Source organism: Falco cherrug, chromosome 14 (assembly GCF_023634085.1).
Source record: "Falco cherrug isolate bFalChe1 chromosome 14, bFalChe1.pri, whole genome shotgun sequence".
In the NCBI taxonomy this organism is placed as follows: domain Eukaryota; kingdom Metazoa; phylum Chordata; class Aves; order Falconiformes; family Falconidae; genus Falco; species Falco cherrug.
In genome coordinates this window covers 246,193-259,706 of record NC_073710.1, presented here as the reverse complement: position 1 = coordinate 259,706, position 13,514 = coordinate 246,193, and the positions used below count along the sequence as shown (strand labels likewise).

Sequence of the window (13,514 nt, the reverse complement as noted above, 5' to 3'; positions counted from 1 at the left end):
CGTGTGCTTGGCACTTGGCACGTGCTGCCCGCTCCCTGCCTGCTCTGCCCCAGGAGATGGTCCTGGCATCACAGCATGACACAACATCCCCTGCCCTGAGTGCCCCTGCCCTCCCTGAGAGCTGGGGGCACAGCAGGAGTCCTGCTGACCCTCCCCTGCACAGCCCAGTACCTTCTCCGTCCCCATGTCGGTCTTCACCCAGCCGGGATGGATGGCCGCGCACAAGATGCCCTTGTCTTGGAAGTCTGCAGCCATGCACCTCGTCACCATGTTCTGGGCAGCCTAGAAGAGGCACCGCCGTGCCAGCATGACCTGGGGCATGGGTGGGCAGGAGGGGGGACACCTCCCAGCCAAAAAATGGCTGTGGGGGTGGGCAACGGGACTTTGCCCTGGGGTAAAGCATCAGCACAACCCACCTGAAATGCTCAGTCCTGGGTGCTGCTGTCTCAAGCTCCATGCTTACACTTGGGTGAAGCAGGCACAGAGAAGGATAAGGGTGCCCTGAGGACACCCTATGTTACCGGGACCTCCCTGTCCAGCTCCTTCCCACATCACTCAGCTCCCCATGGAGATCCTGCTACCATTTGTTGTTTTTTAAACCAAATTGCAGCAATTCTGTTGCATCACACACTTATGACACTAAGAAATTAATTACTCACCTCATATAACTTAGACTTAGCTGAAACTATTATAACTCTAAATTTGCTGCATTATAGTATGATGCCCCATGGCACGATATCCCCTTGACAGCGCTGTCCTTTGCAGTAGCCTCGATCCCTGGGTACCAGCCTGGCATTATCAGCATTTTGCACCATTTACAGCCTCGTTCGAGGTGACTGAGGTTCTGAGCAGCAGCATCCAAGTCTGTTTGTAGCTGCCTTAATAAATTAGTGTGTGTGGGGGGGTTTATTTTCCTCTGGGCCAGGCTGGGTGCCCGGTGCCAGGGAAGGGGCCAGTGCAGGTGCTCTCCTCCTTGTGGTCCCAGCGTGTGGCAGGGCTCCTGCTGTGATCGTATAGTGGTCAGTACTCTGCGTTGTGGCCGCAGCAACCTCGGTTCGAATCCGAGTCACAGCAATACTTTTGGCAGCCACCCGGTGCACAAGGCCGGGCTGGGCTGAGCTGCGAGGAGGAGGAGGAGGGTGGTTTGCAAAGACCCCGTGCCCTCAGAGGGGGCCACAAGCTCGGGTGGGCTCTCTGCTCCTAAGCATGGCCAGACTCATGCCTACAATGATTTCCCCACCTGTAGTCATTGCACAGGGTCTGTCCTGTGGGGCATCAGTGACACTTGGGGGAAAGCACTTCAGCTTCTCCATTTTCCAGGCAAAGCTTGAGAACTGAGAATAAACCACCCACCTTTCCACCTTTCCCTCACGCTTCCTCTACGGTTTGCAAAAAAAGGGGACCAGGAGATGCTGTGGCTGCTCTGCAGAGCGAGAGGAGATGGCTCAGCTCCCTGCCCCTGCCCTCCAGGCTGGGAAGGGTTGGCCATAGCCATCACCTGAAGAAGGAGGATCAGCCACGCTACCAGCACGCCCAGCTCCTGGGGAGCAGGATTGTGGCTGCAGCACCTCCAGGGATGCTTTCACAATAGAGGCGAAGCCCCCCCGCCCCGAGCTTAGGGGTGACCCTGACACACTGTGGGTCGGGGAGCCAGAGGCAGGTGGAGATCTCTGGGGTGCACCAGGAGGGGCTTCAGCTTGAGGGAGCCTGTGAAACTGTTGCCTTGGCTCTTCAGGACCCTTCAGACCGTGGAGACACCCGTTCGCTTGGTCCGGGTGCCCTCTCCTGACGGCTGTGCAGAACTCACGCTGGACAACAGCTTTCAAAGAAGAAATGACAACGAGCTGCCCAAGGTAGCACACGGGTGGCACTCGGGGCTCAGCTGGTGAAGGAGACTCTACCCAGGCAGCGAGTCTCAGCTGACCCACCACTGGGGGGGCACCTGAAAGTAGCGGGGGGCTACTGCCACCCGGGCTGGCTCAGGTATCTGCAGGACTTGTGCTTGGCAGGGGGAGAGGGAGGATTTTTCATTCCACCAGATAAACTATTTTTCTTACATACCTTCTCTGTATCACAAAATGGAGAGCAAAATTCTCGTGACACATTTACCTTAAGGATCTGCAGTTTACAGGGCACTGCTTGCACAACTTCATGACCCTCCGATCTTCATTTACTCTTTTACTGAAAACACATCTTTCTTTACTAAGAACAAGCTCAAAAACCATTTTCCCCTCTAAAGATAATACAGAAAGAAGACAAACATCTAGAGAAGTTGACCTTTATCAGCAGCAGTACCTGTCCCACTTTTACACAGCTGAAAAGCAGAAACACAAGGAAATACATAATTTCTCCATCACTTTTTTCCCCCCAGAAAGTCAGTTTGGGCTATAAGGCCATTAAGCTTATCTGAAGAATAACATACTGTGCTTGAGTAGCTGATGGATGTTCAGGTTGGAAAACGTCAGAATCCCAGAGGGGATAGTTTTCAACCAAAATCACTCAATTTTCTGTTAAAAGACTTTCTATTTCGCAAAAATAACCTGAAGTGTATGTGCACATGTACAGAAGCAGTGTGGTGGCCCCATGGGTTGCTGCTGCCTCTGTTCTCACATGAGCCATCCTTAAAACGACGCAGGGCTCTGCTTTGGTTGGAGTGGGTTTGGGATGGTAGACAACAGAATTACAGGATGGCTGAGGTTGGCCAGGACCTCTGGAGGTCATCTGGTCCAGCCCCTGCTCAGGCAGGGCCAGCCAGAGCTGGTTGCCCAGGGCTGTGTCCAGGTGGCTTTTGAGCATCTCCAAGGGTGGAGACTCCACAGCCTTCCTGGGCAAACTGTGCCAGTGCTCTGTTCCCCTCCCAGTGAAAGTATCTCCTGATGTTCAGGGGGAACCTCCTGTGGTCCAGTGTGTGCCCATCGCCTCTGGTCCTGGCACGCAGCAAAAGTAGGAGCCAGCAGGACCCCGGCTCCTGGGGAGGGTGGTGCCTCTGGTCCTGGCACGCAGCAAAAGTAGGAGCCAGCAGGACCCCGGCTCCTGGGGAGGGTGGCTTGGGGCATCTGGGGGGAGCAGGCTCTGGCTCACGGGCTGCTAAAGGATAACGCCTTCGCCTGAACAGGGGCTTGAACCCTGGACCCTCAGATTAAAAGTCTGATGCTCTCCCAGCTGAGCTATCCAGGCTCCCGCCCGGGGGGGGCGGGACGCTCCGGACGGACCCCGCGGACCCCCCCTCGCTGGGGCACGGGGGGACAACGCGGGACACACCCGGCCCGCCCCGAGGGACCCACCGCAGCGGGGGGCGGCCTTGCAAGACAGGGACCCCCGGGACCCCCGCCCTGCCCCGGCGCGTACCAGCACCGGGTTTGTCCTCCCGGGGGGAGCCAAAAGCCAAAGTAGCGAGGAGGGGGAGGGGGAGGCGGAGGAGGAAGAGCAGGAGGAGGCGGAGGAGGAAGAGAAAAGCAGCACCGCAGCCGCAGCGGGCTGTGAACCGCCCAGCGCCCGCTCCCCGCACACCCGGGCTCAGCACTCGGCTGCGGGGCACGGCCCGGGCTGGCCCCGCCGGGGGCCCGATCCTGCCGCGGGGACGCGCCCCGGGAAGGCGCCGGTGCCGCGGAGATGCGCCGGCGGGCGGGCGGGCGAGGGACTGGGGGGGCGGCTGTGAAATGCCCTCCGCCCCTGCGCCGCCCCTCGCCCCTGCACCGCCACCCGCGGGAGGCAGAGGTCCGGCCGGGGAGAGGGGCGGCCCGGGGGGAGGGGGGGTCCGGCCGGGGAGAGGGGCGGCTAGGGGTGGGTCCGACGGACCCGAAGACATCTTCCCTTCAGCAGGAGAGGATGACTTTTCTGAAGCCAGCCCACTCTGCTGAAGCCTTTTGCTCCTCTCCTGGTCCAGAGGGAAGGAACGCCTCCCATCCCCACGGAGTGAGAGGAGGTGGGAGGCAGCACTTTCTGCCCCAGGGCCCAGCTCCAGCAAGATGCTGGGAAGGAAGATGATAGGAAGGATTTGCACCCGGAGGATCAAAAGGCCATGCTCCAGGTGAGCATGAACTCCCCCCGGCAGCATCCTCCGCTCAGCACCGGCCCATTGCCCCACGGGAGCACACTGGGAAGGCTGGAGCAAGCCCATGAGCAGCTGGGCCACCACCATGGCTCAGCACCATTCACCTCTGCTTTTCAAATGCTTTCCTCTGGCCTCTCCAGCCAGCATCAGGTTCAGGGGCAGAGGTTTGGCCAGGCATACGGCCATGCCATTCTGCTGACTTTCTGCTAATGCATTTCAAAAATAAATAAAAAAGTAATTTCCCCCATTGCACAGCCCCTCCCTGGGCACACAGCCCTGCACATGGCTCTCCAGGCAGCCCAAAGCAAGGAGAGCATCTCCTCTGCCCACAGCCCTGACCCTGTGCAGGCATCACTGCCAGTCTGAATGCAAAGACCAACAATTCTAAGAAGAAAAGTTAAACTCTGCCATAATAAGCCCTGGGGTAAGTAGACACCCTGCCAAGCAAGGGGCTGCCCAGTGAGGGGCTGTAGGGCGGAGAGCCTGACAAAGGTGGAGGATGGGGCAGGACTTGAGGTGAGCAGAGATTTCTTATTGCTCCTGTTCATGCTTCCTGGGTGTCCTCAGGTTTCTGTCTGCCAAGGAGAGCATGATCCCCAGATCCTTCCTCCCCTGAGCCCTGCATGCTCAGCTGGTGCCACAGAGCTCAGCCCAAGGGTGTTGCTGACCCCTGAGATGGGATGAGCAGCCCCTGCACCCTGGATCTGACCTCGGCATCTCCACAGTCAGTTTGTTCATCCTTCCTTTGCGGGGTTAGTAAGGCTTTCCTGGGGCAGAGCAAGGCTTGGGCACACTAGGATACTGGCTGTGTCAGGGGGATGGAGTCTCCCAAAGGAGTAGGTGAGGGTTGCATGGGCACGTGGAGCCATTTTCTGCATCCTCACATGGATTCGTAACCCCCTCCTTCTGAAACGCAGCACAGATGCCTTCAGAGCAGGCACTCTGGCTGCACATCGCAAAAACACCTGAAAAAGCCCACCTGAAGCAGAGATGTCACCCTCTTCTTCCTCCCCCTAGGGCTGGACTGTGCCCCAGGATCCCTGGGGACCTGCCAGCAGCTCCCAGTTGGTGCTCCAGGAAGGGTGAGCACTGGGCAGGGGCTGGACGGTTGGAGGGGGACTCAGGAAGGGACTGGCTCCTCCCTCCTGGGGAGGGGCACCTGGGATCGCCCCCCCTGCCCCCTGGCCCCTTCTGTCCTGTGCAGGGTTCCCCAGGGTCCCCAGTCCCCGGTGCAGGCAGGGCCACCAGAGCCCTCCCTGTGCAGGCTGGGGGCTGCAGGGGGTCCCCCCAGCCAGGGCTGGTACCGAGGGGTCACCTGTGGGAACCCAAAGCCTGCAGCAGCCAGGAGTTGCAGGGTCCCAGGGCCAAGCGCCTGGCAGGGGGCCACAGTGTGGGACAGCCTGGGCAGGGGGGCGTGGGGCAAGGGGCAGTGTCCAGGGTGGCATTGGGGGATGTGCTGCTGCCGTGTGGCATGAGGGGCTTCCCAGATGTGTCCTCACCTGTCCTAGCCCCGATGTCTTCTCCCAGAGGTTTGGGGACCTCCTGGCCACGTCAACAGCCCAGATCCTCCTGCACTGCCAAGGGCAAGAGGAACTGAGAGGTGCTGTATTCACCCAGGCAGAGAGCGCGCAGGGGATGGGCAGGGAGCAGGCAGGGGGTGGGCAGCCCTGAGTAGCCCCATGGGTTACCCCAGGGACACCATGCAGGGGGAAGCGCGTTGCAGCCACAACCGCAGCACACAGTGGAGGGATGCTGAGGCACCAGGAGGCTGCTAGATTTACGTGCTCACTCTGCCAGCACCCCCAGGCAGGGTACTGGGGGCGCAAAAAGCCCCTGGGCACGGCTGGGCTGCCTTGGCAGGGCATGGCATGGCCACAAGGCCAGTCCTTCGGCCCTCCCCGTCCCTCCTCCCCATCATGGCCAGCCCCTTGCAGCTCTCCCCTCCCCTGCAGCCCGGGTGCCTCTTGGCTGGACCTGCGTAAAAAATATAAAAGGCTGTTTTTCTTGGAGACGTCCAGAGGATCCTGGCTGAGCTCGCCATGGGGAGCAGCGGCGCCAGGGTTGTGTTGTTGACGCTGTCGCTTCTCCTGCAGCCCACGTCCCAGTTCTGGCTCTTCAATGTCCTCTTCCCACCCACGACCACCCCAGAAGCGCCCCCGACCAACAGCACGCCACCCGTGGTACTCGGTAAGGTCAGGCTGTCACAGGCAGCACACGGGGTAAGGGTGGACACGCTGGGTGCCACATGGCCCCCCGGAGCCAGTGGTGAGGTTGGGGTGCTGTGGCTGCAGTGACCCTTTGCAGGCTGGAGCTGGAGCCAGCAAGGAGGGGTGACACACAGCTCCCAGATCCCCTCCCACCTGCTGGACTGGGGATGCAGGGCTGGCTATGCCCCGGTCACAGCTGCCCAGAGCTTGGGGGACAGGCTGGGCACCCCAGAAAGCACATGGGGCTCTAATATCTAACAGCTAGCTCAGAGGGTGTTTCAGGGCTTGCTCGGTTCTGGGGGGACTCTGCTAGCAGAGGGATGGGGGCTGCAACACACCCTTGTCTGCTGCTTCCCACGGCTGCAGCCACTGGTGCAGTGGGCCAGTATCCACCACCTCTTGCTTCCCCAAAGCCCACACCGTCCCATGTCTTCAACCACTCCCAGGTGATGGTTAAGTCATCCTCTGCTGCTGCAGAAGGGCGTGCATCTCATATGCCACCCAACGTCCATCCTGCCTGGGGGATGGCATACAGGGGAGTGAGTCGACAGGCAGAGGTGCCCGGGGAGGTGAAAGGAGAGGCTGAGGCATCTCCTCGGGGAGGTGGGAGCAGCAGCCACCAGCTGGTACCTCCACCCTGCCTGGCTCTGCCTCCCTTTGTCCCCTGTGCCACTGCTGGAGAGTCAAGCTAGGATTTTGCCATAAAACCTCTGCTGAGCAGAGTTGGGGTTTTTCTCCTTTTATTTGAACCAAGCTGAGTTTCCCCTTTAAAAAGAGAAGAGAAAAAGCAGAACACCCCTGCTGCATTGCCAAAGGCTGATCCCTGCAAACTCCCTTCCCAGCGGCATCAGAGAGCAGGGGACAGTGTTTGGAGCCTCAGTGTCCTGGGGCTGGTCCTCCGTGGCCATGCTGGTGGCCAGAAGCCCTGGTTGGCCATCACCAGGTGCCTCTTCTCGGGACAACCTGTGATGGTCAGAGCATCTCATTGTGTCCCCAGTACCAGCCTCAGCCTCTGCCCCATGCCCAGCTGGGTCTGGCTGCCACATGTGCCACTCGGCATCCGTGTGTAGCCCATCCCCCTGGGCCGGGTGTCCTGGAAACCCCCAGTGCCCTTGGGACCATCGATAACCCCTCTGCCCCCACAGGAACTCCCTTAATAATTACCTAATGTCCTCTGGAAGGGAGGCAGAGCTCAGGGCTGTGCGCCGGGGGCAGGGATGCTGGCTGTGCACCCTCGGGAGCCATCAGAGCAGCTCATGGTCCTGTTCTTCTCACTGCCTGGGGAGATCCTCTCTGCCCATCCCTGCCTGGGGTCTCCTATGTCAGGGTTCACTGCATGGCCTGATCCCCAACCAGGTGCTTTGAAGGCAAGATTAGACCCTCTCCGTATCCCTGGGGAGATGTGAGGTGAGGGAGCTGTGAAGCAGATTGAGGGAGGCAACTACTACATCTTTGTCCCCTCTCGCATGGGACGAGGCTTTCAGAGGCTGCAGACATGTCCCTGCACCCCTCGGCCATGCCCCTGCCATGCTGCAGGCACCACGGGTTTGCGGGTGACATGGGTTAGAGAATCTCTAGGCCAGGCTGCCCTCGCACCCTGTGACAGGGACAGCACTGCCACTCCCCAGAACACCTGTGCCCATGGACTTCAGGGTGCAGGGAAACCTGAGGCTGGTGGGGACCTTCTCAGGTCAAAGATGCTCCTCACCTGCATCCTTCAGCCCCTGTGCCAGGTGGCATGGCTCCCACCCTGCCGTGTTTGTCAGGTCCCACAGCCACAGCAAAGCCCAGGTCTGGGTCCAAGCACAGCACAGGGCAGGCATCTATAGGGACATTAGGCCACAAAGCGGCTCGTGGTGTCCTTGGGGGAAGCGCCTTATGCAGGACATATAGCAGACAGTGCCTGCAGTAGCACTGAAGGTCCACACCATCTCCAGCTGTGCATTGTGGGACAGTCCTGGGACCCACTGGGGCACAAGATTCATCACCCAGGGCTCCCATTCCACCAGGCTTGCAGCCACTGTCCCCTGCAGTCCCTTCACCTCTTGTTGTCACCCTCGGGGTCAGCGTTGGCATCAGGAGCTGGCTCTTGGCTCCTGCACACCAGCTGGGAATGCTCCCCATGCTGTCTGTCCCCAGTGCAGGCACACATAACGGGGTGGCACCGGGATGGGTCTCCTATCTCTGCTGGGAACCACACTGAAGAGGCAGACCAAACACTCCAGTGATGGTCACCTTCCATCAAGGAAGCCCAGGTCGCAGATGTCACCTGTGAACTTGTAAAAACCACGCTGTGTTTACCATACACGCTATTTGTACTGAATTTCCAGTGTACAGTTCCGCTTGGCGCCAAGCTATTTCAGAGACCTTGTTCAGCCTGTGCAGAGGGTTTAAAGTTCAGGAAAACAGTACATGGGCTTCATGAGCCATCAGCAGGGTGACTTTCACCTCCCTGGGGACCCTGTGCATCCTTGAATGGTCCCATTACCCCAGGACAAGGTGCTGAACATGTGGTGGGGCAGGGTGGGAGGAGACGAGGATGGAAATGCAGCCAGGCAAGGGCAATAACCTGGGATGCCTCGTGCTGCTGGGGCTTGGCACATTTGGGCCAAGGCTGGCAGCTCTGGGGGTCACCCTATGGGAAGGGCTGCTCGAGGGGTCCCTGAGGATGTGTTTTTAGCACCACCTCCATGCTCACCCCGCCTGCGGGCTCCGAGCACCCTCACTGCTATGCAGAGCAGGCTGCTCTCTGAGGGTGCTGCAGGCATCCCCGGCTGGGCAGCCCCAGGGGAGTCCTGCTTGGGGGGCCAGGGGACGCGCTGGGCTGGGCAGCCCCATGGAGCCAGCGGGATGGGGTCTGTAGCTAGCTCTTCTCTCCCTCTGCGGTGCCTCCAGTGCCCGGGTGTCTCGGGAACCAGCTGGAAGCCAAGCTAGACAAGCCGGACGTGGTGAACTGGATGTGCTACCGCAAAACGGAGGACTATTTCACCATCTGGCTTAACCTCAACACCTTCCTGCCAGTGGGAGTTGACTGCTGGATCGATAACACCAGGTACCGCTCACTCCCACCCCGGAAGCTCCCCGGGGAAATGACCTACCAGGGATCTCCCTCCCCTCTCCTCCCCTGCTGGCCGTGACCTGGCACACATGGAAAGCCATGGGAACACCATGGAACTGTTTAGGAATACAGCTGGCTGGCTCCTGCTCCAAGCGCTCATCCCTTTCCCATGTCCCTGCCACGTGCTTGTGCCCAGCCAGACCATCCTCAGCACCCACCGGAGATGCTGCCACCCGGCCCGCGGCTGCAGGGCAAGGGGCTGCCGCTGCCTGCTCCGTCAGAGCCTGCCCCAAGGTGCCAGGCGACTGGCACGGATGCTGGCTTGGCACCAGTCCACCTCCCCATCCACACACAAGACTTGGAAAGAGCTGCTCAGGTCCAAGCTGCCACTCAGTGATCTCCACTAGCAGGGACATGGCTCTTCTGTTACTTTCTACCCTGTCCCCGCAGGGTGGTGTACAACCGAACCTCTCGGAAAATGTCCAATGCCCCGGGGGTGCACATCCGTGTGCCTGGCTTCGGCAAGACCTATTCCGTGGAATACCTGGATCAGAGCAAGCTGGCAGGTGAGAGGGGGAGAGGCATGGGGTGTCTGGGCATCCCACCTGCTCCCTGCAAGTGGTGTCCCCATGTCTCCAGTGGGGACTGGTTGTGCAGAGAGCCCAGGTCACCTGGGAGTGAGGGATGTTGGCCTCGGGGACATGGTCCCTTCGAGTGCTGGCAGGGACCACCCCACACTTGGCCCCAGTGCACATGGGATGCGTGGAGCCACTACCTCCAGCTGGAGCCACCAGAGAACGTTGTGTCCGTGACCAGGACGAGGGTGGAAAAGGTTGACAGGAGAAGACCACAGACCTAATTCCCACCTGTTCTCTTGGCCCATAGGTTACCTGCATACCCTGGTGCAGAACCTGGTGAACAACGGCTACGTGAGGGACCAGACGGTCCGGGCAGCCCCATATGACTGGAGGGTTGGGCCCCGTAAGTCCGGGGTTTGTGGGCAGGCCACCCATGCAGGGAGGGAAGCAGGATGGCTCTCAGGGGCTGGGTAAGCCGGCTGGTGTGGAGGAACCCCGGGACAGCGATGGGTACCTGTGGCAGTGGGTGCCCAGCGATTCGCAGTGCTCTCGTGTGAATGTGTGATGGCACCTGTAGGCTCTGCACCCACACCTCTCTCTGGTTGGGGCTCCTAGGGTCAGCCCTGTGGCCATGAGTGAGGTGGCCAAGAGCTGGTGCCCCTCTTATCTGCAGAGGAGCAGCCCGAATACTTCCAGAACCTGAAGGCACTGATCGAGGAGATGCATGATGAGTACCAGCGACGTGTCTTCCTCATCGCGCACAGCCTGGGCAACCTGAATATCCTCTACTTCCTGCTCCAGCAGACGCAAGCCTGGAAAGATCAGTACATTGGGGGTTTCATCTCCCTGGGTGCCCCCTGGGGAGGGTCCGTCAAGCCCCTGCGTGTCCTGGCGTCCGGTGGGTGACTCCTTGTGTGCAGCCACCTCTTTGCTTGCTTTCCCTCTTGCAGAAATGGAAGGCGGGTGGTAGGCAGGGAGAGGACGCAGTGGTAGAAGAGGTGAGGGACAGATGGTTGAGGGGTCTGTGGAGGCAGCATCCATGCTCTGGTGCTGCTGCTGCTGCAGGCAGAAAGCACTGTGAGGGTTCCTGCTGCAGCCCTGGCAGCAGGAGAGTGGCCCAGGGTGCACTGCGGAGCTTGCTCTGGTTTCCAGGATTGGGGCTGGTGGGTTTCTGTGTATGGAAACTGCTGCCAGAAGGGTCCACCTGCAGCCTGGCTCTTGCCAGACAGCCTGCACCACGCATAGGGTCAGCTCCTGGGCTAGGGGTGCTCCTGCAAAGCCCAAGCACCCACCCACACATCCTGGAGCCAGGGAAGCAGCCCAGGACACGCTCACCCTCTTCTCCCACCTCCCCAGCCATGCACACGCCTCCATCCATGCAGGACAGTGAGGCTGCTGGACCTTTGCTGCAGGCCATCCATCTCTTCTGCAGAAGAGGACATGGAGGTCACCCAAGGGACACTCACACTCAAGTGCACCACTTGCTTGGCTCTCCCCACATCTCAAAGCCCATCCCCCATAAGCTTTTCTGTCTTCAGGCTTTCATCTCCCTTAGCCCAGTTCCTCTTTAGTCTCTCCACAGCCCAGAAAGCCACAATCACTTGCCTAATGCTGACAGCCCAGAAAATCTACAAGTCACAAGCTGAGCCTCCCAAAATACGTGGAATTAGCAATCATGTGCTTGAAGTTTTTAACAACTGGCCCCTTGCATCAGCCTTAAGTCACCTCCTCATAGTTTTCTCTGTTGTCACAAGAGTCAGAGACATTTTAAAGGTCATCTGAGATTGTTGCACGGTCTTAGGACTCCAGACACACCAAAAATGCCAAGGCTTGCAGGAGACGTGCAGTTTGGCCACCTGCTGCCAGCACCCTCATGGGGCCCGGCTCATGCTGGTCCTGGAAAGCCCGGGGCTGGTCAGGGCCAGCTTTGCCTGCACCAAGCCCTCCTGCAGCTGGAGGTGTGATGCCGGAGAGAAGAGCCTGGAAGGTTGCTCTGGGTATCGGCAGCCAGACGGCTGAGGAGAGGATGTAGGATGGTGGGCAGGGCAGGGCTGAGCTGGGGGGGGGGAAGATCTGAGGTGGAACCATACCTCAGCCAGGAGGCAGCCCTGAGGTACTGCTGGGTGGGCTGATCATAGCACAGCTGCCCAGGGGGCCCCAGTTGCGAGGGTACATTTCCATGATGGTTCTGATGAGCCCCTGTGCATCCTGCAGGTGACAATCAGGGCATCCCACTCATGTCCAACATCAAGCTGCGTGAAGAGCAGCGCATGACCACCACCAGCCCTTGGATGTTCCCAACAAGCCTGGCCTGGCCCGAGACCCACGTTTTCATCTCCACACCCTCCTACAACTACACCTACCGGGATTACCAACGCTTCTTCACTGACGTCAACCTGGAGGATGGCTGGTACATGTGGGAGGACATGAAGGACTTGCTGAAGGACTTACCCCCTCCTGGGGTGGACACCTATTGCCTCTATGGCACAGGCTACCCCACCGTGGAGACTTATATATATGATGAGCATTTCCCTTACGAGGACCCTGTGGACATGATTTATGGCGATGGGGATGACACTGTCAACACACGCAGTTCGGAGCTGTGCAAGCGATGGCGCCACCAGCAAAAGCAGAAGGTGCATGTCCAGGAGCTGCGAGGGGTCGACCACCTTAACATGGTCTTCAGCAACCTGACGCTCAGTTTCATCAATGAAATCCTGCTGGGGAGCCCACAGGAGCCAGGGCAGTGGGGGCAGGTGAGATCCAGCCTGCAGGAGGGGAAGGAGGGGAAGACCCTACCTGGGCACAAGGTCCTTCAGGAGCCCAAAAAGAACTGAAAGGAACAAGGGCCAGCTTCTCTCTGTGCTGGTAGCCACCACAAGCTGCCATGCAGGGGAGCAAAGGACTCGGAGCTGAGTTTGGAAGGAAAAGGAGCATGACTGACAGCTCAGGTGGATGGGCTGGCACCCACTTCCACACTGAGTGTTTTTTCTTTTGGGAACGGCGATTAATTATACTCAGAGGCTTGTCACTTCCCACTAGCGGGTGAATAATTAACCATGCTGGCAGCTCATTAACACCACACTTATGAATTACAGCATACACACAAGTCCTTGCTGCTAGCAAGCCACGTTTAGGCACTTTAGAGGCCGTGGAGCCCACGGTGCCGTAGCCTCTGCTCACTTGGGACAGAGCAACTCACGTAAGGAGTGTGGGCTCTGACTTACCGGGGCAGTCATGGAGGTCGCATGGGGGTGGCACGGTAGGTATGGCTTACAAGAGCACCTCTGCCAGCTGCCAGCGTGCAGGCAGTGAGCTAGGCTCCTTGGGCAAGACCAACTCAAAATCAGCAGATTTACAAAATAATAAACACACTTTGCTTCTGAGTGCTGAGCCTGCCTTGTCCTTGCAGAGTGGGTCAGTAAAGCCAGCCATAACCAAAACCAGGCACTCACTGCCCGGAGGCACCCCCGGAGCTGCTGGGAAGAGCCACATGCTCTGCATTGCAACTGGGATTGGCAGTGCCACCAGGCCTGGCAAAACAAGCGGGGTGACAATATGATTGGGGTTGGTGACAGGGCCAGGGTGACAATGCAACTTGGGCTGGTGACACAGCC

At 59.2% G+C, this 13,514-nt stretch overlaps 1 protein-coding gene and 2 non-coding genes across 3 annotated transcripts; 2 read left to right on the top strand and 1 right to left on the bottom strand.

Annotated features, from left to right (window-relative positions):
• Window positions 1-1,002: 1,002 nt before the first annotated feature.
• On the top strand, window positions 1,003-1,074 carry TRNAH-GUG (transfer RNA histidin (anticodon GUG)). Its single transcript has one exon. It is a non-coding gene; the product is annotated as a tRNA-His (tRNA).
• Window positions 1,075-3,104: 2,030 nt separating this feature from the next.
• TRNAK-UUU (transfer RNA lysine (anticodon UUU)) lies at window positions 3,105-3,177 on the bottom strand. The gene has a single exon. It is a non-coding gene; the product is annotated as a tRNA-Lys (tRNA).
• Window positions 3,178-6,000: 2,823 nt separating this feature from the next.
• LCAT (lecithin-cholesterol acyltransferase) lies at window positions 6,001-13,283 on the top strand. Its single transcript, XM_005440288.4, has 6 exons — window positions 6,001-6,241; window positions 9,157-9,313; window positions 9,770-9,885; window positions 10,205-10,300; window positions 10,571-10,795; window positions 12,112-13,283. The coding sequence occupies exons 1-6, from the start codon at window positions 6,094-6,096 to the stop codon at window positions 12,732-12,734; spliced, it is 1,365 nt and encodes a 454-aa protein (XP_005440345.1). The 5' UTR covers window positions 6,001-6,093; the 3' UTR covers window positions 12,735-13,283.
• The last annotated feature ends 231 nt before the right edge of the window (window positions 13,284-13,514 follow it).

What these genes read in the sequence shown, in the direction of transcription:
- LCAT (XM_005440288.4), top strand. Translation starts at nt 6,094, where the DNA reads ATGGGGAGCAGCGGCGCCAGGGTTGTGTTGTTGACGCTGTCGCTTCTC. An exon ending in GGATCAGAGCAAGCTGGCAG is followed by an intron (nt 9,886 to 10,204) that starts GTGAGAGGGGGA and finishes CTTGGCCCATAG; the next exon opens with GTTACCTGCATACCCTGGTG. An exon ending in TGACTGGAGGGTTGGGCCCC is followed by an intron (nt 10,301 to 10,570) that starts GTAAGTCCGGGG and finishes TCTTATCTGCAG; the next exon opens with AGGAGCAGCCCGAATACTTC.